This window comes from Bison bison, unplaced genomic scaffold (genome assembly GCF_000754665.1).
Source record: "Bison bison bison isolate TAMUID 2011002044 unplaced genomic scaffold, Bison_UMD1.0 scf7180017864474, whole genome shotgun sequence".
In the NCBI taxonomy this organism is placed as follows: domain Eukaryota; kingdom Metazoa; phylum Chordata; class Mammalia; order Artiodactyla; family Bovidae; genus Bison; species Bison bison.
In genome coordinates this window covers 5422651-5444867 of record NW_011495035.1, presented here as the reverse complement: position 1 = coordinate 5444867, position 22217 = coordinate 5422651, and the positions used below count along the sequence as shown (strand labels likewise).

General features: G+C 40.3%; 1 protein-coding gene across 3 annotated transcripts in view; it reads left to right on the top strand.

The window, feature by feature from the left end:
* Positions 1-22217, top strand: part of CNTN3 (contactin 3 (plasmacytoma associated)) — a 297757-nt gene that overhangs the window by 110196 nt on the left and 165344 nt on the right. For all 3 annotated transcript variants that reach the window (XM_010862006.1, XM_010862007.1, XM_010862005.1), the window contains exon 4: positions 847-942. In XM_010862006.1, the coding sequence (XP_010860308.1) occupies positions 847-942 (96 nt within the window). The remainder of the gene's footprint in view (positions 1-846; positions 943-22217) is intronic.

The window sequence follows — 22217 nt, the reverse complement described above, 5'->3', positions numbered from 1 at the left end:
TGAAACAGCGTAGGGTTCTTATTTCCCTTTGATGTGTTGACTATATTCATGTGTCTACAGTTTGTAGTTTTATCAATTTGAAGATGGTTGTTTCAGTTTTTGCATTTTTCAAGGCAAAGTTGACATTTTTGAAGTCGTATCTTAAAATTCATGCTCTGCCTTACTTTTCATAGTCACCACATAGGCAATTTATATCAACCCTTAAAAGCTGTGAAGTAAGTATATTCTTTCACAAATTGACAGTACAAGTGTTCTGATACAGAAAGTGACACCTCGTGGTGTATTAACTGTGGAATGCACAGTATTTTTTTTTTTTAATCAGAGTTTAGAGAAACAGGCTTTTCTTCTCTTTCCTCATAGTCTTAAGCTTTGTTCAAATGAAGCCCATAAATTTTCTCCATGCTATAAGCTGGAGAATATGAATTAGAATTTGCTATTCTGGATTGTTATGAGAAGAAATCAAATGGTTTTTAAAAAAGATCACTGGTGATCAAAATAGTATTTGCCTTAATTGCTTTATTAAATACTTAAAAATAATTATGTGGGCAATGATAAAAACAGTTTGTATTTTTTTCACTATAAATAAAAAGAAATATGTGAATTTAATTCACAGGGTTAGTGAGTATAGTTTTTATTTTTATTACTGAATTTTTAGAAACACTAATAAAGAAATCAAAATCCAAAGTTTCCTTCTCAAAGCAAATGCTGAAAGTTCTCCTAAGGTTCCTGAGAGGGATTTTTTTTTTTTTTTTAATTTTCCTATAAAAGGAAAGGAATGTCTCTTGTTCAAATATTTTAAATGTATGGTCCTTTCTGAAATCCTGTTTTGTTTTGTTTTCAAATCAGATCTTGAAAATTTTAAAACCAAAATGAGAAGTACAGTGTCAGTGCGTGAAGGCCAGGGAGTCGTCCTGCTCTGCGGCCCCCCGCCACACTCTGGAGGTAACAAGTGCTATGTTTTTGCTTCTTATATTTATTAAATAAGTTTCAGGGCAAGACCCACAGTATATGTGCTCTTATTGCTTCCATAAATTACTTTGAGAAACTTGATAATCCAAGCATTGTATTCTGTCGGCTGAGTTGGAATATAAGAAACTCAACAAAACATTGTCTATCTCGAGAAGTTTACAAACATGATTTACTCATTCCAACAAAAAAGATCTAAAGGCAGGCAAGATCAAGTTCATTCCAGTTCCCTAATGGTGCTGAACAATGCTTCATCCTTACACTATTACCATTTGTTATTCAGTTTTAGACCATGACATATATTGGTGTCCGTGGGGTTCTTTCCTCTCTTTCCCTCTCTCTTTCTTTCTGTCTCTCCCCCTGCCTCATACACACACACTTATACATGATTATTGATATATGCTGTTGGACCTCTTGATATATATGTAATATGTATTGAAAATGAAATATGTTTATATTCATATCATTTTTATTGAGGTGTTGAAATTACAAATTTTATGCTACATTGGTATAAATTGAATTATTGCTGGAAATTCAGGACCTTAATGAAAAAGCTGCAAGAGTGAAAATGAACTTCTGCATGTATGAAAGTAATTTAATAAGCCCTGTTCCCTGTTAAGAGCCTGGAGTGCTGGTTGGATTTTGCTCTCATGCTCCTGACCAGAGGGGAAACTGAAAAGTCTTCTTCCCAAGAGAGTAAAGCTTATTCAAATAAAAATATGCTAGACTTCAATTGTTTCATGACATCTGAAGCAAAGTCCTTGTGGCCCTTTGGTGAGTAGGCAGTTTAAATCACAAAACCTTCAGCCCAGTAAAACAGACATTACCCGTCTTCAGTATCTGATCATTTGAAATGTCTGAGCCAGCTGCACACTGCAAATTTGGGGCTTATCTGCTTTGCCTGCCCTCATGTTGGTGGGTACGAGTTTAAATTGGGCTCCCCAGTCTAATTCAGCAGTATATATTTTGCTGACATCATGAAGTTCCATCAGATCTTTGACTTTGAAGGGAAGCATAGATTCTTTTGATTAGCAAGAAAAAAGTAACTGATTTCAAAATGACTTGAAGAAAACAGGGAGTTTACTGGCTTATAAAACTGGGTTGATCGCATGCTGTCTATAGAGCTGTATGGTTAACATGGAGATGTGCCACCCAGAACAGCTCGCTGCCTCACTGTGGGTAGTGGGGTCAGCTGGTGGCCTCCTGCTCTCAGCTCCTTCCCAGTCTCCTTGGCTGCAGGAGCCACTTGCCTGTGACCTCACCCTTCCAGGTGCTGCCTGCATCTGGTGTCTGAACAAGGAGAGGATGTCTTGGGGTCAGCCATTTCTGCCTGTTAACACTGGGAAGTTCTGGTGGCCAGTGCTCTATCCAGAGCTACCTGCCAGGATGACCATGGCTTTTTTGGATGACCCCAATTTGACTTCTTTCTGATCTCAGATCCTGCTTCTGCCTCCTTGTTTTCACAGGTTTTGATCATTAATCAAAATCTTTCATCCCAGACTCTAGTTTTTGCTCCCTGAGAACCCAAACTAGTGAACTCACTAATTTAGCCAATTTCTCAAGCAGTTTATGTTTCTTGGTATTTTTTGGCTCTGCTTCCCTCCATGTTGATTCCGTTGTTCTGTAGACTCCCTGTGTAGCACAGGTGGCCCCTGGCAACTCTGGGCTCTCATGATCCTTGATGCTAAAGATCCTCTTGGGCCAGACAGCCTGTTGCTCAGTAGCTCCTGATGTTAATTGGACTGGCCTTGCTTATCAGATTTTTCCCTCCAGCAAAGGGCTGAAATCAGCTCCATCTAATGACAAGCACTTGAATAAGAAAGACATCGTTTTCAAAGGAAAAGGGTTTCATTATGAGAAAAAAAAAAAAGGAAAAAAAGGGAGAGGGATGTGTTAGATACACACTAACCACTAAAACAGTGTTGGAATTACAGCTGGAATTATCTGGAATTCCAATTACAGTTGGAATTATCAAAATTACTAAAATTTACTGTTTAAATCAACATAAAATAGTAGGGCTGGGCAGTCTTGTTTATGATGTATTTGGGAAATGCTGACCCGATTTATGAGCCTGCCTAGATGATCTTCTTTAAGCGCTTTTATGATGCGCTCGCTGATGACAGAGGAGGGGCTCTTTGAGTTGCACGCCGTGAGGGTGTCTTAATAAGCTGTTGGATAAAACGTATTACAAAAGATGAATCATTTCTGTTGTCATGAAATTGGAGAACTGCCCGCCAATCACAGCTCTCCTCATGTAATGACATCCTGATTTCTCTCTGTCTTTGGTGACTTCATATAGTTCTCCTTTCATTTTTAAAGCTCACAGTCTGGGCTGACAGTGGAGGTCTGTAGAACTGTTGGCAAAGAAGGAAAGAAATCTGCCTGGATATGGTGCATTAGCTCTTAAGAACTCGGTGCATGCACGGGAGAACAAACAACTGAACAAAAGCATACTTGCCTTCATGCCAGGTTGTGCAGGAAAATGATAGGGACCAGAGCAACAGATGTAGACACCGAAAACAGGATTGTCATTGATCTAGGTCTACCTAATGCTGTGCCTGCCAAGACACAGTTTATACCCACTGCTCTGACCCCTTGGTTTGGGAGCGTCTTGAAGACAGAGCCTATGTTCAAGTTTGCCTTGCACCCAAGTGCCCAGCAAGGCAATGGCACCCCATTCCAGTACTCTTGCCTAGAAAATCCCATGGATGGAGGAGCCTGGTAGGCTGCAGTCCATGGGGTCGCTAGAGTGGGACACGACTGAGCGACTTCACTTTCACTTTTCATTTTCATGCATTGGAGAAGGAAATGGCAACCCACTCCAGTGTTCTTGCCTGGAGAATCCCAGGGACGGGAAGCCTGGTGGGCTGCCGTCTATGGGGTCGCACAGAGTCGGACACGACTAAAGCGACGTAGCAGCAGCAGTAGCAGCAGCGGCCTAGCACTGGGCTGGTTTATAACAAGCAGTCAGTAAATAATAGTTAACAAATGAACATATTCATGAAATGAACAGAGGAATCTTCTTAGATTTGGCCAATGATAAATGCTTTTTGAGAATGTACTGGAAATCCTGTTTCTAGACATAGACGCATTTAACAGTTGATATGCCCTGGGCACCAAGAAGACAGGTGCAGACACGGCCAGATCATGGTGAACTCTGACCACAGCAACTCTATCTGCCCTTTTTCATTTTCTTGTGGACTGGGAGACTTATAATTCAGGGGAGGATATGAGGCAGCATAGAGCAGCCAAAGCCATGACCTCAGGGTTTATCAGCAGGCGTGATGTGGGGCTCTGGCCGCCCTGCTGTGACCTATTTTGTCTTCTTCCCACAAAGTCCCATCGTCCCTCCAGGACATGAGTTTCCCTTTTCTGTCTTCGCCACTGTGTTATTTTTATTCACTTTGCCATGTTTCTTCCATTCTACTTGGTCTCTTTTCATTGGTCAGAAATGTTTAATGTCATTGTTACTTTCTGATTACTGAAGATACCCTCATATTTTATTCATCTGTCATATGCTCTAATAGCCTGACAGAGTAGACACAGGGGCAAAATAATAATAGAAGTAATGACAGTAATAATAACAACAACAAATAATAGTACCCTCTATTTACTGAGTGCTACTTAGTTGCTAAGCAGTATGCTTGCTCTTGGTGGAAATAAATCAACTTCTAGGAGATTCTTTTGATTAAAAGTATGGAGAGGAACCGGATAAGTGACAAGGGAGATAGATATGCAAGGAGAGAGCCTCAACAGGAGTCCCAGAGTATGGACACTGCATATGTTCCTCCTACTCCCTTAATTAATTCATGTATGCAGATAATTTATAGGAAAGTAGCAGCAACCTGGGGCTGCTTTGCTGAAGAGCAGTCCCCATTTATTTGATGCCATAAGAAAGAAAAATTGTTTCATGATAAGTGACAATTAGAAATGTTTCTTGGGGGTCCGCATAATTCCTAAGCAATGCAGGCTACTGTCATTTGACAAGAGTCTTATCTCTCACGCATTCTGTGACCTTTCTGCCACTTCCTATTCATCATCATCTCTGCAGAATAATCCAGTACTTCTTTAAGGCGAAAAGGATTTGTATACTCTTGAAAATTAGTTGGAAGATCAGGAATTAGCAAGCCAAAAAAAAGGTACCAGCCAGGGATTATCTGTGGCTTAATTATTATTCTAGTTACCAGTAGTGTGAAAAGCTGGGAATTAGTATAATTACCAGTCAGTTACTGATTTCGCTACAAGATCATTAGAAATTCAAATGCATACAAAAAAATATCCTAGTATAAATAAAGATACAACACTGGATTATGAGTCCTTCATGATAAGTACTAATTAGACAGGAATTCATAGGTTAATCAAGTTATTGCATACACACATGTGAACAAAGACGATTTTTGTCCAAGGATGGCTAATGAGATTTATTCTGAGTAAATAATAGACCTGAGTGTTTCGCAGTGTTTCATAAGCAGATGACTTTGGTGTCTGATTCAGTTTCCCATGTCTGTGCTCTGTGAATATTCTTCTTGCAATAACAGCCCTGGACCCTGCCATCCACTTACAACAACACAGCCTCTAAGATGTGAAAAGGAGAGTGTGAGATGCCAAACAACAAGTAGTGGAGGTTGAAGCAACTTCATCTTAAAAATTGCTTTGTAAATCCTGGTGTGACAGAGGTGAGAACTGTCAGCAGCATAACCAGATGGCATGGGATTTACACACTCTGTAGCAACATCTTTTTTTTTTTTTTTTCTGCCCCCTTTACCGAGGACCAAAACCCAAAAGCTAACTCAGATAGTTTAGCTGGGGGAACTTAAAGAAAAGTTTCCAAGTAGGAATGTTCTGGAAAGATTCGTCCAGCTACTAGACTTTGTTTCAAGGGAATGAGATATTACCAAGCATTTTCAATGTGACTTTGACCCCAATCGAGAATTTCCCTAAATACCTTAATGTGTAAACTTCGCATGTCTTGTCTTGGGCACTCATTTTTCCTTGAACTACACTTCTCTACTGTTGAGGTTCCTAATCTATGGAATCTTAGTTGCTGGATCCCAGGTGGCTCAGTGGTAAAGAATCACCTGCCAGTGCAGGGGATGTTGGTTTTATCACTGAGTCCAGAAGATCCTCTGGAGAAGGATATGGCAATCCACTCTAGTATTCTTGCCCTTGAAAGAGGCGAGAAAGAGTTGGTCACAAAGAGTCGGACACGAATTAGTGACTAAGCAGCAACAATAGCTTTTTACAAAACTTTGAGGTAAAGAATACATAGACTGTTCATGGGCAAAATGTGCTTTCTGCCTCCCATGATCTTTGCATCACTGGTCACTGTGTAAAAGGTTTTTCTGAGAACCCAGCGATTTCCCCTTCCCTAAAACAGTGTGTCTGAAAGTTGCGCCATGCACACCTTTATACTGTCACAGATTGTGAAATCAAAATCCAGCAGATGATTGGTGGGTTACTGAAGAGTAAGCCTCTATCTACACCACAAAATATCACTCCTCAGTTAATGCCCCCAAGCCTGGAAGGCGGAGGGATATTACCATGTCATGACAAAGAGTTAAGAGAATCCATCTATACAATGACTGAATCATATTTTTCAATTGTAAAACTGTTTTTTGACTATATGCTAATGTTGATGTGACTGTCGATATTTATAGGAGTCCAAAATATTAACAAATTCCTAGTGGCATTTAGAAAGTATGTTCTGAATTTGTTAACACAAAAGCCTCAGTCACTGCTTACATGGATAACAATGAAATATTTTGATCTCTCAAGGAAGTATCTATTGTAGTAAATACTCTTATTCCTGCACATTGATTTTATAGTTGGAAATGGAAATGAAAAACCGCTAGTTTCTCCAGATTGCTTAAATGTAGAAACTGTGAATTAAAAATATTCCTTGAGAGGGGTTCAGGATGGGAAACACGTGTACATCCGTGGCGGATTCATGTTGATGTATGGCAAAACCAAGACAATATTGTAAACTAATTAGCCTCCAATTAAAATAAATAAATTTAAATTAAAAAAAATTATTCCTTGAGTCTGCCATGCCTCCTTACTTCCATCCATCCATCCACCCTTCCATCTGTCCACCTACCCATCCAACTATTTTATTCATGTTTTGATTTATTCATGCATTCATCAAGTATCTTTTGATGTAGGAAAGGTATTTATATCTTATAATGCTACTTTTACAATACTAAATATGGCCATTTACTCAAATAATTTTAATATTAAATAGAATAAAGTAGAAAGCATTACTGGTAAACTTGATAGGAGTGTATCAAATCAATATTTTTTGAACCCCACCCAAACTGCTCCCCAAATGAAGTGCAATGCACTCATACTATAGGCAGTAGGAATCCACCTGTCCTCAAGGGCTATGGCTCCACTGGAAGGGAGAAAGGTGGGATTCCTGGTGATGGGTTAACCCTGTAGTGACAGTAAGATAAGCGCTGTTATTCAGGTGGATGCTGAGCTTGTTGTTGATAGCATCAAGGAAGGGAGGATCACTCTGCACCAACCAGCTGGGCCTCAGAGCAGTCAGGTGGTTTGTCCAAAGACACACACAGTAAATTTGACTTCAGACCTAGGTCTATTGCTTTCTGATGGAAAATTTTCTTATGCTTCCAGAAACTACAGGCTTCAGTTTTCCAATTTACATATCTTCTGCATTCTGGGACAGCATTCTCCAAACCCTTTTCACAGATGCACTGATACAATTAAAATATTTGTTAAGCACCAACACCCAGTGCACACACGTGCATAAACACTGAGTCAGACCTGCAGGCGCAGGGAGGACAAACCAGGCCTCCAAGAACTAGCCTCTGAATCTCTGTTTCTTATGTGTAAACAGGGAATAATCACAGAACTTATAGGGTGGTTGTGAGAATTTATGAAAATAATATATATCAATGTATGTCTGATTTATTTATATAGATCAAAATATACTATAATCCTAATATGTTTACTGTGGAGAAAATATAAAATTAAAATAGCTAAGTACATTTATGAAGAGGGTTTATTTCTGTTTTCTTCTTGTACCCCAAGGTACGTTTGTACATTTGTCTGGAATATTGGTACCCCATTTTAGAAAACACGGTTCTGGAGAGTGTTTGGGTTTCCTGCTTGCAGCCATGAGGGTCGGATTATCTGTGGTTGGAGACTTCAGACTTGTTTATGTGTTGCTTACCAACACGCTGATACTTAGAGGCCTAGAGATGCCTCTGAGGTGCCCGGCCTGTACAAGCATTAGTGGCTGCCTCTCCTCCTGCGGATTCCCTCCTTCGCCTCCACAGCCTAGACCCGCACCTAGTGTGTTCCAGCCAGTCTCAGCTTCTTAGCCCAGAGAAGGGTCAATCAGCTACTCTCTCCTAGAAGTTAGAAAAGTTAGAAGTTAGAAGTTGACCTGACAGGCTGCAGTGTTTGAATTTGGAGATTTGAGGCAGAACTTCCCTATCATGCTGAGAAAGCTGATGGACACAGAACAGAGAAGCAGCCCTTCAGAGACTGAAAACAGAGACCGGGGACAGAGTGAAGGCTAAAGACTGCCTGGCTGCCGGCCCTCCAGCCTTCCTCCCTTAGCAGCTGCTTTCTTATCCTCTGTCGCCATGAAACAGCCCCAGTATAGGGATATGTATTCTGTTCCCTTAATTATTTTAATCTGAGTCTACTGGGTTTGTTTTTTACATCCAAGGGCTCGAGCTAATACAAAGGGCATTATGGTTAGGGCTACACCAGTGTGGAGATGGAGAGGTAATATAACTGATGCAAGGAGAAGAGGAAATTTAATGTAAAAAGTAAAGGAAGAGAAGCTACATGTCTGCACAAGAGCCCCTGCGCTGTTCTAGCATCCATTTGTGATTGAAGTCAGCACAGAACATACCATAAGTGGTCCTAGAAGGAGACGGGTCACAGAAGACAATTTGAAGAAACTGCATTTAGGGTTATTTACCTGTTCATTCTATGAGTAGGTTTCCTGAAAATTTTAGGACTATCTAGGACTGCTCTGCATATATTTCATCACAGCAGCATGAATTCAGGCTCACTCCGCCCCCCATTTCATTCTCAAATCCCGTAAATGGTCTGGTATAGTCAGTGAGAAATCATTTTCTCCCACTGAAAAGACCACATAGTTTTCCTTGCTGTAATTCCATCGACTCACAAAGAGAAGTAAGAAAGAACATTATGCTCATGAAAGCAACAAAAAAATCACATGTGTAAGCTGGAAGTTTCTTCTATAAGAACTTAAAGGTAGCAGAGCTCTGACGTTTTCTGCTTTAAGTAAAAATTGCACTGTAAATAGTAAAGGCTTTGATTCTTGCCAGCTTAAGCAGAAATTAAGGATAACTACTACTTGGTGGGTTTTGTCAAAAACAAAAACAGTAACATTAGGGGAAACCTAAGAACTAATTTGTGTGCTAGCAAGAGAGTTAAATGCTCATTGATTTGCCATAAAAATGCATTTGTATGTACTAATGTTTTAATTAAGATTACATGAGCTACTGTAACAAAGAAATCTGAAAATATATTAGCTCAAACCAAATCATATTTCTTGCTCAAAGTCCACATCAAGTGTTTTTGATCATAGGCCTCTGGCTCCATCTGTTTATGCCTCTCCATTTCAGCATCTAAAATCCATGGTCACTACCTCTGTCTTTGTAGAGTTGACAGATAAAAAAGGAGGGGAAAGCCCCATGGGTGGTTTTTATGGACCTCTGACTGCAGGAGATGGCACGTCACTTAAGTGTACTTTCTGTTGACTGGTCCCCAGTCACACAGTCAGAGCGAGAGCAAAGGAGGACCACTGTGTGTCCCCAGGGAAGTGGGAACGGGTCTCTCTGCCACACTCTGACACGTACTTTTGAAAATAAGCACAAACATGTTAAGACCAAAGACACATGAGGTGCAGAGTGTCAAAAGTCTGTATTTCATAAACTCTAGTGGCAACATAAGAAGCTCATTTTGGAGAACTTGTTGAAAATGTGTATCCCACGATCCCACTCTCAGAGATTCTCATTCCTTAATGTGGAGTCTTTCCTGGGAATCTCCACTCTTTGGGGCTTCCCAGATGGCTCAGCAGTAAAAAACAAATCTGCCTGCCAGGGCAGGAGATGCAAGTTGGATCTCTGGGTTGGGAAGCTCTCTGGGAGGAAGAAATGACACCCCCACTCCAGTATTCTTGCCTGGGAAATCCCATGGACAGAGGAGCCTGGTGGACTGCATTGAAGCATTTCAGGAGTTACATTTTCTTAAGTAGGACATGTTGGACTTTAAAAGGAAAGTGGAATTTTTGCCTTATATATGGCATTGAGGTTCATTTATTTATAAGCTGGACAATTCCTATCTCAGCTCAATTTGTCCTTCATTAACATTGATCCTCTTAGAGAGTACAGCTTCCAGCGTGCCTAGGTGTATAGCGGAATATTCCCTGGGGCTCATCCACTTTCCCACGTGTGGAGCAATTGGTGCCAGGCAGTCAGCTGTGCTTGTTAATAATCACAGGAACTGTGCATTGGTTAAGTTTTCAGAGCTTTCAATCCTTGAGTATCTTATCCTTGAGCAGTTTGGATTTGTTTATTGTTGTTATTGTCTGTTTGTGTGTGAGTGTTCATCTCAAGGGGATGTGCCCATCTGGAGTAGAACCCAGACTGATCTTATCAGGGAGGAGTTTTAAAATCCTTCAACTCCCTTTACCCTTTGAGGTCTGGCTTAAAGCTCAACATTCAGAAAACTAAGATCATGGCATCTGGTCCCATCACTTTATGGCAAATAGATGGGAAACAGTAGAAACAGTGTCAGACTTTATTTTTCTGGGCTCCAAAATCACTGCGGATGGTGATTGCAGCCATGAAATTAAAAGACGCTTACTCCTTGGAAGGAAAGTTATAGCCAACCTAGACAGCATATTCAAAAGCAGAGACATTACTTTGCCAACAAAGGTCCATCTGGTCAAGGCTGTGGTTTTTCCAGGAGTCATGTATGGATGTGAGAGTTGGACTATCAAGCAAGCTGAGCACCAAAGAATTGATGCTTTTGAACTATGGTGTTGGAGAAGACTCTAGAGAGTCCCTTGGTCTGCAAGGAGATTCAACCGTCCACTCTAAAGGAGATCAGTCCTAGGTGTTCTTTGGAGGACCTGACGTTGAAGCTGAAACTCCAATACTTTGGCCACCTGATGCGAAGAGCTGACTCATTGGAAGAGACCCTGATGCTGGGAAAGATTGAGGGCAGGAGGAGAAGGGGACGACAGAGGATGAGATGGTTGGATGGCATCACCGACACAATGGACATGGGTTTGGGTGGACTCCAGGTGATGGACAGGGAGGCCTGGCGTGCTGCGGTTCATGGTGTTACAAAGAGTCGGACATGACTGAGTGACTGAACTGGACTGAACTCTGAGTTTATGGAGAGTTTATCAGACATACTTTCCATTTTCTGCTTACAGTTCTTACTGTGGCTTTTTTCCTAATGTCCTCTTGAGTTAAAGTCATTAGATACAGACACACTTGGCATATTAAACACATAGAAATATTTTTTTTCTTTATTTGAAATTTGCTCTCTATCAGTCAAGCTTTTACTAAGTTCTGTCGCAATAACACATGACTCCAGAGTCTCAATGGCTTATAATAATTTAGATTGATTTCCAGTTTTGTAGGCTCTATGCTGGGGGTTGGTTGCCGCTATATTCCATGAAACTGAAAGTCTCTCAGTCATGTCCCACTCTTTGCGACCCCATGGACTATACAGTCCATGAAATTCTCCAGGCCAGAATACTGCAGTGGGTAGCCTTTTCCTTCGCCAGGGAATCTCCCAACCCAGGGATCGAACCCAGGTCTCCCACATTGCAGACAGATTCTTTACTAGCTGAGCCACCAGGGGAGCCCAAGATTACTGGAGTGGGTAGCCTATCCCTTCTGTAGCGGATCTTCCCCACCCAAGAATCAAATCAGAGTCTCCTGCATTGCAGGTGAATTCTTTCCCAGCTGAGCTATCAGGGAAACCCAAGGGACTTACTTAATTTGGGAAAAAGCAGCCCCTGTCTGAGATTTGTCTTTTTTTTTTTTTAAGTCTGTAGCATGTCTTCATTGCATCATGCAGGATCTTTCTTGGTGGTACACCAATTGTCTAGTCGTGAGGCAGGCTTCAGTAGTGGTGGCACGTAGGCTCTGTGTGGCCCTCGAGCTTAGTTGCTCTGAGGCATATGGGACCTTAGTTTCCCAACCAGGGATCGAATCCACATCCCCCATGTTCAAGGAGGATTTTTAACCATTGAACCAACAAGGGAAGTCCCTGGGATATGTCATTCTCATGGGAGAAGAAAAAAAATTGTAAGACCCATTTTGCCTGTTCACAGGTGGTATATACATCATTTTTGCTCCCATTCTGTTTTGAAAAGCATGTACTACAGCCAATACTGATCAAATGAGCCAGAAACCATTCTGTCACAGAAGGAGCAACAGATAACTTTACTAATAATGTAATTGACCATATGTTCCTATTGTTTTCTTTAGCTTTTTGGCCTTGTAATCTCTTTCAATTTCCCCAGATGTGATGACACCTAGATCCAACAACTAGTTTAAGATATCCCGCTTTTCCAACACAAAAATGTTTAAGTACAATGATATATCATGATGAAAAATGGCACACGAAAGGGTCATACCACCCAAAGTGTTCAAATGTTGCTCATCTCCAGTTAATTATTTCCATGGGGAAAGCAAGTATAGCTGGAAACTATATGTTGGCAAAATTTTCCAAAATGTTAGCAATGTGAATCAGATAGTACTTGGTCTGAGGGTGCCTTTAACCGGTGGGTTGTAGTTAGAAGTCTCTTCCTCAAGCACATTCAATTAATGTTAATTTTTTAAAAAGTCTTATTCACTCAATAGTCCAAGGGGATGTATGTCTAAGAGAAAGTTGAAAGTATTGTTTATAGCCTTTAAAAATTCATCTTTTATGAGATTCAGGAGTACATAAAACAATTCCAAATACGGCTAATTAAAACAGCTAATTATGGGCTCCTGGAGGCCTGCAGTGCTGGAAGTAGCACCTCAATCCTTCTTTAAACAGTTTTCCAAATTCATTGTATATCCATTTTCTGAAGCACTTAAGCATCTTCCCTTCCAGTTTGTTTACATTATTACATTTGTTAGCAAATGTTTTATGCCCCCAAAGTGGGAATAAACCAGTCAACTATACACAGCAAAGTCATGAGGGTCTAATGTGTGAGGTTTTATTAGATTTAAGTACAAACTTTGTCATTTTTGAGATTCCGTTTGGTTTTATCTGAAAGGAAATGAACTTGGAAAGTCAGTGGTAGATGTCAGCTAAAGTTCAGTTGCCATAAAGAAGCACTGTATTCCCAAGAGTAAACATGACAATTCAGCAGTGTTGTGTGCTAAGTCGCTTCAGTCTTGTGTGACTCTTTGTGACCCCATAGACTGTAGCCTGCCAGGCTCCTCTGTCCATGGGATTCTCCAGGCCAGAATACTAGAGTGAGTTTCCATGCCCTCCTCCATGGGATCTTCCCGACCCAGGGATCGAACCCGTGTCTCCTGTGTCTCCTGCATTGTCAGGCAGGTTCATAACACTGGTGCCACCTAGCTAGTTCTTCTGTTGTAGCTATGAGTATATCATTTTTTATTCCTAATGTAAATTTTTATGTACATGTAAAAAGCTAAGAATTTTTCAGGCATTCCCGGACAGTCCATTGGTCAGAACTCCATGCTTGCACTGCTGAGAACCCCAGTTCAATTCCTCATCTGGCAAACTAAAATTCCACCAGCCGAGCAGAGTAGCCAGAAAAAAAAAAAAAGAAGACATTTTTTTTCTTATGTTTCTAATATAATCTTAATGTTTTCAGTGACATTGCTGTACTTGAAAGTATTATGTATTTTGCAGCCCACTTGTATCGCTTCTTTTAATTTCCTTATAATTTTCATACAACATTACACATACGTCTGCACTCCCTAGTCTTGATCACCCATCATAGAAAGGAACCTTCCTGTGCATTGCCCCCTGCCACGACCATCTCACGCATGGGTTGATAGATTATATACCCTGGGTACAGGTACTTTCTGTGTACCTGCCATAGACTCCGTGTTTTCTCTTGTGGTTTTATATTTTCACTCATAGACCATTTGTTTGACACTGAGCAAACATTTTTCACCGTGTTCTTGTGGAATAGTAATAGGCATCAAATAAAAGAGTGAGGCAGTTTACAAAAAAAAAAGTTTGCAAAAATGCTAGGAAAAGCAAAAGAAAGCACCTTTCTTTTATTTCTCAGAACTTTTAATAGCACAGTGTTAATTTTATGTAACCTAGAGGAGGACTCTAGTGTGCATCTTCTCCCAAACTTACTTGACAAGAGAACCCTTTATGTAGCATCTTGCAAGACCAGATATTCTGAGAAGTACACCTCAGGAAACATTTACATAGCTTAAAGACCATACATACCAGAAAAATTTTCAAAATATCCTCTGCCAAATGCTCTAAGGGTTTCTGAAAGTTTGGGATAGCTTAGTGTACAGACCTCACATTTCCCCAAAAGGGAAAGTGAAAATCACTCAGTTGTGTCTGACTCTACAACCCCATGGTTGCAAATTCTGGTTGGAATTCTCCAGGCCAGAATACTGGAGTGAATAGTCTTTCCCTTCTCCAGGGGATCTTTCCAACCCAGGGATCGAACCCAGGTCTCCTGAATCATAGAACAATTCTGTCTTTACCAATTTTAAATGTTGTAGTTACACATGAATTGGAGAAGGCAATGGCACCCCACTCCAGTACTCTTGCTTGGAAAATCCCATGGACGGAGGAGCCTGGTAGGCTGCAGTCCATGGGGTCGCTAAGAGTTGGACACGACTGAGCAACTTCACTTTCACTTTTCACTTTCATGCATTAGAGAAGGAAATGGCAACCCACTCCAGTGTTCTTGCCTGGAGAATCGCAGGAACAGGGGAGCCTGGTGGGCTGCCGTCTATGGGGTCGCACAGAGTCGGATACGACTGAAGTGACTTACCTTACCTTACACATGAATAGTTTTTAAAGATAGAATTCTGTACTAACATATTATAAAAGGAAGGGAGGGAGAGAGGAAAGAAGAGGGAGAGGAGGAAAGAAAAGAGAAGGACAGCAGTAGAGGACATGCCTATCTTATCAGTGAGCAGGTGCAGTCAGTTCCCTGCATTTGTTCTGATTAATCTTGGCTGTAGAATTGTTAATGTATTAGGGGGTGAAGTCTTCATTATATCATTATGAAAACTGGGGGAGAAAAATAAGGGTTGCTTTGACTAGTTAATATACTTCTAGCATTTTATAAATTCGATTAATTATGTGTGGATCACATTACATCTGTTACAGTAATAACAACAGGCTGGTGTTTTCTGCTGAGAAAATCAGTCCATCAGTCATCTCTAATCATTGATCTTCAGATAAGGGGCCCAATGCCGGCCCATGCTTACAGTAACCATACTGTGTTTTGAAGACTACTGCCAAAACATATTGTATTCCACAAATCTCTTGAGAAGGCCTATTCTGTTTCCACTTGTGATTTGAAATGACATTTGAAGTGGTGATGTATGTAGGCTTAAAGCAATCTTTTTCAATCATTATGCCTTTAAGCACCACTCGCGTCCCTCAGGATTCTTTGACCTTTTTTCTCTGCATTATGCTTTTTTGACAGCTCAGAGAGAGAAGTGGTATACCTGACATCTGGTGTAAACATGAAATGTTAATTCTTAGCACATACTTAATATTGCCAACTGCTTTCCAATACTCGTGTGAAATGTTTTGTTTTTTTTCCATGGCTATAACACATAATCTATATGAGTTTTCTTAAACTAATGCTGGTATGCAGTAAAAGTTATTTCTTGGTTTTCCTTCACTGTGGTTCTGAATCTTGGATTCCTTAGTATAGATTAGTTGAGTGGCAGAGGTTCAAGAGTCCTTAGCCATAAAATGAGAGAATTTTGTCCTTTACAGTACTAGAGTGGCTAATGCATGCGTGCGTGCTAAGTCACTTCAGTTGTGTCCGACTCTGTGTGATCTTGTGGATTGTAACCCACCAGACTTCTCTGTCCATGACATTCTCCAGGCAAGAATACTGGAGTGGGTTGCCATGCCTTCTCCAAGGGATCTTCCCGACCCAGGGATTGAATCAGCATCTCTTGCATCTCCTGCATTGGCAGGGGGGTTCTTTACTACTAGCACTATCTGGGAAGCCCCAGAGTGGAGAATAAGGAAGGTTAAAGGAATACTAGAACAAGATGCAGATGCAAAAGAGGGTAAAATTAAGGCATTGCTAATGTTTCTATTATGGAAGCAGAACAGAGGCACAATTACATATCTCCAATAGGCATTGGTGAAGAAGGCAATGGCACCCCACTCCAGTACTCTTGCCTGGAAAATCCCATGGATGGAGGAGCCTAGTGGGCTGCAGTCCGTGGGGTCGCTGAGGGTTGGACACGACTGAGCAACTTCACTTTGACTTTTCACTTTCATGCATTGGAGAAGGAAATGGCAACCCACTCCAGTGTTCTTGCCTGGAGAATCCCAGGGGCGGGGGTCGCACAGAGTCGGACACGACTGAGGTGACTTAGCAGCAGCAGCAGTAGCAATAGGCATTGGAATGTATCAAAGTGCCCATGATTTCTTTCTGATTCTCAGTGAAGTATTTTGGAGGTATATATTCCAAGCTACAAAGAATCATTAAGAATCCTACGCTTAATTGAAAGAAATGCTGGTTTTCTAAAGCCAAGTCATTACGATCAGCCCATTGTAATATAATGAAGGAAATCTTGAGCAAGTGAAAGGAGTAGATGAAATGCAGAACTCACTGAAAATCCAGGTATCTGCAAGTTGGGAGAACTTGAAAACAATGCATGAATTGGATACCTAGTCAAAGGAAGGAAGCATTAAAGAGATAGGCTGGGAATTTCCATTGGAAGTATTATGTAGAGAAAATTCAGAACTGAAACTGTGAGAGAGTTTTTCCCAAAGAACAGCATCTGTGTATATCTGCTGTTACACTTGTGACCCTCTCAGTCTTATGCACATGATTAGAGACTAATTCCTTGAATCTCTTTTAATAGGAATTGAGACAACTAGCAGTGGGTTGGGCTTCCCTGGCTGCTCAGACAGTAAAGAATCTGCCTGCAATGTGGGAGACCTGGGTTCAATCCCTGGGATGGGAAGTTCCCCTGGAGGAGAGCATGGCACGCATTCTAGTATTCTTGCCTGGAGAATCCCCATGGACAGTGGAGCCTGGTGGGCTACAGTCCATGGGGTTGCAAAGAGTCGGTCACGACTGAGCGACTAAGCACAGCACACAGGACAACAGTGGTTACTAGGACTATGATAAGACATCCTAATAGAGGACATAACTTAAAACCATTATACATATATATATATATATATATATATGCACACAAATTTATTTAAAATTTTGTATCATATAAAATTGATTCTTCTAAGCTCTGTGCAAGCCTAATGAATGAGAACCTTTATACCTGGAATTGAAAAAATATAATGGAGTTGATAAATGTATAGACAATCATACTCTATCTTAGTGCTAGTAGAATCCTAGTAAGAGCTTAGGGAAATAACCTTCAAATGGTCTTTTGAACAATGGGGTGTTTCACTGGAAGACTAAAGGACAGATGAGTTCTATGAAAATTCTTTTGGAATCGGAGAATGCAAGAGCCTCCTTTGCCGGATAATTGCCCTGACTAAGGGAAAGGAATTCTTTAACAAAGTCACGTACACAATTCCACATGGGAAATGAGGGACATTCTCCAGAGAATTCCAAGTCTGTTTACCGAGGTTCAGCATGATCTCTGTCAGGATAGGGGTATGCGGTTTGAATGCACCTTTGGGAGAATGTCTCCAACAATCTGGCCCAGTTTGGAAATGCATCAGGAAACATTCCAATTGCAGGTTGGTTTCAGGCCTGGTTGTGTCCCCTCCAAGGACAGGCAAAACTTCCAAGTACAGTTGAAAGAATACCATGCACTGCCTCCTGAGCGTGCCCTATTATTATCTCTTTTTTCTGTGATACCCTTTAAAAACCAGCCAGTTACTGTACTAGGGAGATAATCCAGGGATAAGACTTACTCAGTGCAAACCTTTTATTAAAGGCCTACAGTGCTTCGTTCTAGAGAATTTTGTTTTCCTTTTTTTAAACTCTTAGATCAGATTTTCAAAAGCATATCAGAAATATTCCTAGTCTTAAATCCAGGGATTTATATAACACAAAGTTGCAAGACCAGTGGGAAATTAATTTCCTTTGAAGTACAAGAGCTTGAAGTTTGCATCCTCCCACCATGGAGCGAAATTTATTCAGGCACTGTTGATAACCTCTTAAGGTCCTTTCTACCCCAAATTACAAGCTGACTGCAGGAAGCCAGTGATTGCCTGGGTCATTCTGGCTAATCTAGGAAATATCAGGTCAAAGAAAGGTTAACTAGAGACTGCTCACGTTGCTCACAAACATGGACCCCCATTGGAGAACGTGTCTTGTATGTACATGGCATTTATGATATGCATCCTGTATAGTTAGGGAGAAGATGATTCCTTTAAATGTTGACAAGGTATTATATTTTATCAAGCTGTTGTTGTTCAGTCACTAAGTGGTGTCTGACTCTTTGTGACCCATGGCTGCAGCATGCCAGCCTTCCTGTCCTTCACTGTCTCTCAGAGTTTGTTCAAACTCATGTCCATTGAGTTAGTAATGCCAGGCTTCCCTGTCCTTCACTATCTCCCGGAGTTTGCTCAAATTCATGTATGGAGTCAGTGATGCCATCCAACCATCTTATCCTCTGTTGCCTCCTTCTCCTCCTGCCCTCAATCTTTCACAGCATCAGGGTCTTTTCCAATGAGTTGGCTCTTCACATCAGGTGGCCAGAGTATTGGAGCTTCAGCTTCAGCATCAGTCCTTCCAACAAATATTCGGGGTTGATTTCTTTTAGGATTGACTGGTTTGATCTCTTTGCTCCAGCACCACAATTCAAAAGCATCAACTTTTTGAAAGCCATTGTTTTGACTGTAGGGACCTTTGTCAGCTAATTGATGTCTCTGCTTTTTGAATACACTGTCAAGGTGAGATATTTTCTCAAGCTGAGATATCTTTAAATGGATATCTTTGAATGGATGCGATGTGTGTTATATTTTACCATCAAGTATTTATTTATTTGTATTCCAAACTTGCTACTTAAAATTCTTCTTTGGGCACAAAAATTTCTGGGTCTTTTGCGAAGAACATTTGGCATGTATTATTCTTCAGTTCTGAAGGAGAACAGCCCTGGGATTTCTTTGGAAGGAATGATGCTAAAGCTGAAAGTCCAGTACTTTGGCCACCTCATGCGAAGAGTTGACTCATTGGAAAAGACTCTGATGCTGGGAGGGATTGGGGGCAAGAGGAAAAGGGGACGACAGAGGATGAGATGGCTGAATGGCATCACTGACTCGATGGACGTGAGTCTCAGTGAACTCCGGGAGTTGGTGATGGACAGGGAGGCCTGGCGTGCTGCGATTCATGGGGTTGCAAAGAGTCCGACTGATCTGATCTGATCTGATTCTTCAGTTTATTGTTTCTCTGAAGTTCCACTTATCTTGAGCTTTACATAGAAAAGTATAACAAATTCCAGTTGACCACTGAAACTGAAAGACTTCATGTTTAGTTGTAAAGGAGAATACAGGACTCCTTCCACTCTACCACATTTTTATGTAAACCTCAGATCTGAGAACTTGATGCTGAGCACAGGAACTTTCATTTTTCTTTTGTCCCTTTGTATATTTTTCAAGATACAATGTAGGAAATGAAGTAGAGTTGTCACTGTAGCCCTGAAAAAGAATTAATAAGTACGTGTTCACTGCTAAAATTCTATATATGTTTTCTTTATTGCTTTCCTCCTCTGGCAGAAAAAAAAAATTACTAACAATGAGAAATAATGTAGCTGTTATATTTCAGCTGTTTATTTCCTTCCTGTGTGCACGTGTACACATTGCTTTTTGGCAAAATTGTAGATTTGCTAAGGAAGGGAATTGTTGATGCAGGAGAATGACATGCATAGAGAAAAGGAGGTATTTATTGACGCATAGTCTCCACTAAATATAGTTAAACTAAAGAACATATTGAAAAGTAAGATTTTTAAAATAAACCCAATATTTTCCCTTGAAGATACTTAAAAAAAAAAGAGTTTGTGGTGTTTTTTTTTTTTTTTAGGTGTTAAAATCAATGGTGCTTATTATAGAACACAGAAAATTTAGCAGGTTTAAATCACAGAGGTAAAATTACCCATATTACCAAAATAGCCATCATCTTGATCTATTTATTTTATTTTTTCTTAACATATTTTGTTTCATAATCGAGAGCAACTGCACTGACATATTTACATTTTTTCTATTAATGTGGTAACATTTCTATGTTAGTACGAACACTTTAGAAACAATCCTATCTTATTGAAAATCTTTATATAAAAATAATGATTTAAATCATTCCTTATATTTTAAGATGAATATCATTTTATTTGTCATATATGGCACATTTTTGTACTTTTTATCTGATTTGTCACCTTTTATTATTGTATTTAGTTAGTTTTGTTTTTGTTTCCTTATTTTGCTTTATTAGAGTATCAAAAATAAAACTGTATAGTAAAATCCCTTTGGTTTATATACAGTGTTCTGCCTTGAGTGTCACTTTTGATAAAGTCTCCACGTTATAAGTATGTTCAACTAAATATGTATTTTTTCAGATCTTTATGCTTTTGATCTATCTAGAATTTCTTTGATGTAATGTGTAAGATAAGGATTTAGCATCATTTTTGTCTTACAAGAAGGGAATGGCAAGCAATCAATGCAAAGAAATAGAGGAAAACAACAGAATGGGAAAGACTAGAGATCTCTTCAAGAAAATTAGAGATACCAAGGGAACATTTCATGCAAAGATGGGCTAAATAAAGGACAGAAATGGTATGGACCTAACAGAAACAGAAGATATTAAGAAGAGGTGGCAAGAATACACAGAAGACCTGTTCAAAAAAGATCTTCACGACCAAGATAATCATGACGGTGTGATCACTCACCTAGAGCCAGACATCATGGAATGGGAAGTCAAGTGGGCCTTAGAAAGCATCACTACGAACAAAGCTAGTGGAGGTGATGGAATTCCAGTTGAGCTATTTCAAATCCTGGAAGATGATGCTGTGAAAGTGCTGCACTCATTATGCCAGCAAATTTGGAAAATTCAGCAGTGGCCACAGGACTAGAAAAGGTCAGTTTTCCTTCCAATCCCAAGGAAAGGCAATGCCAAAGAATGCTCAAACTACCACACAATTGCACTCATCTCACACACTAGTAAAGTAATGATCAAAATTCTGCAAGCCAGGCTTCAGCAATACGTGAACCGTGAACTTCCAGATGTTCAAGCTGGTTTTAGAAAAGGCAGAAGAACCAAATTTCAAATTGCCAACATCTGCTGGATCATGGAAAAAGCAAGAGAGTTCCACAAAATCATCTATTTCTGCTATATTGACTATGCCTAAGCCTTTGACTGTGTAGATCACAATAAACTGGGAAATTCTGAAAGAGATGGGAATACCAGACCACCTGACCTGCTTCTTGAGAAATCTATATGCAGCTCAGAAAGCAACAGTTAGAACTGGACATGGAACAACAGACTGGTTCCAAATAGGAAAAGGAGTATGTCAAGGCTGTATATTGTTACCCTGCTTATTTAACTTCTATGCAGAGTACATCATGAGAAATGCTGGGCTGGAAGAAGCACAGCTGAAATCAAGATTGCCGGGAGAAGTATCAATAACCTCGGATATGAAGATGACACCACCCTTATGGCAGAAAGTGAAGAGGAACTCAAAAGCCTCTTGATGAAAATGAAAGAGGAGAGTGAAAAAGTTGGCTTAAAGCTCAACATTCAGAAAACGAAGATCATGGCATCTGGTCCCCTCACTTCATGGGAAATAGATGGGGAAACAGTGGAAACAGTGTCAGACTTTATTTTTTTGGGCTCCAAAATCACTGCATATGGTGATTGCAGCCATGAAATTAAAAGACTCTTACTCCTTGGAAGAAAAGTTATGACCAACCTAGATAGCATATTGAAAAGCAGAGACATTACTTTGCCAACAAAGGTCCATCTAGTCAAGGCTATGGTTTTTCCAGTGGTCATATATGGATGTGAGAATTGGACTGTGAAGAAAGCTGAGCACCTAAGAATTGATGCTTTTGAACTGTGGTGT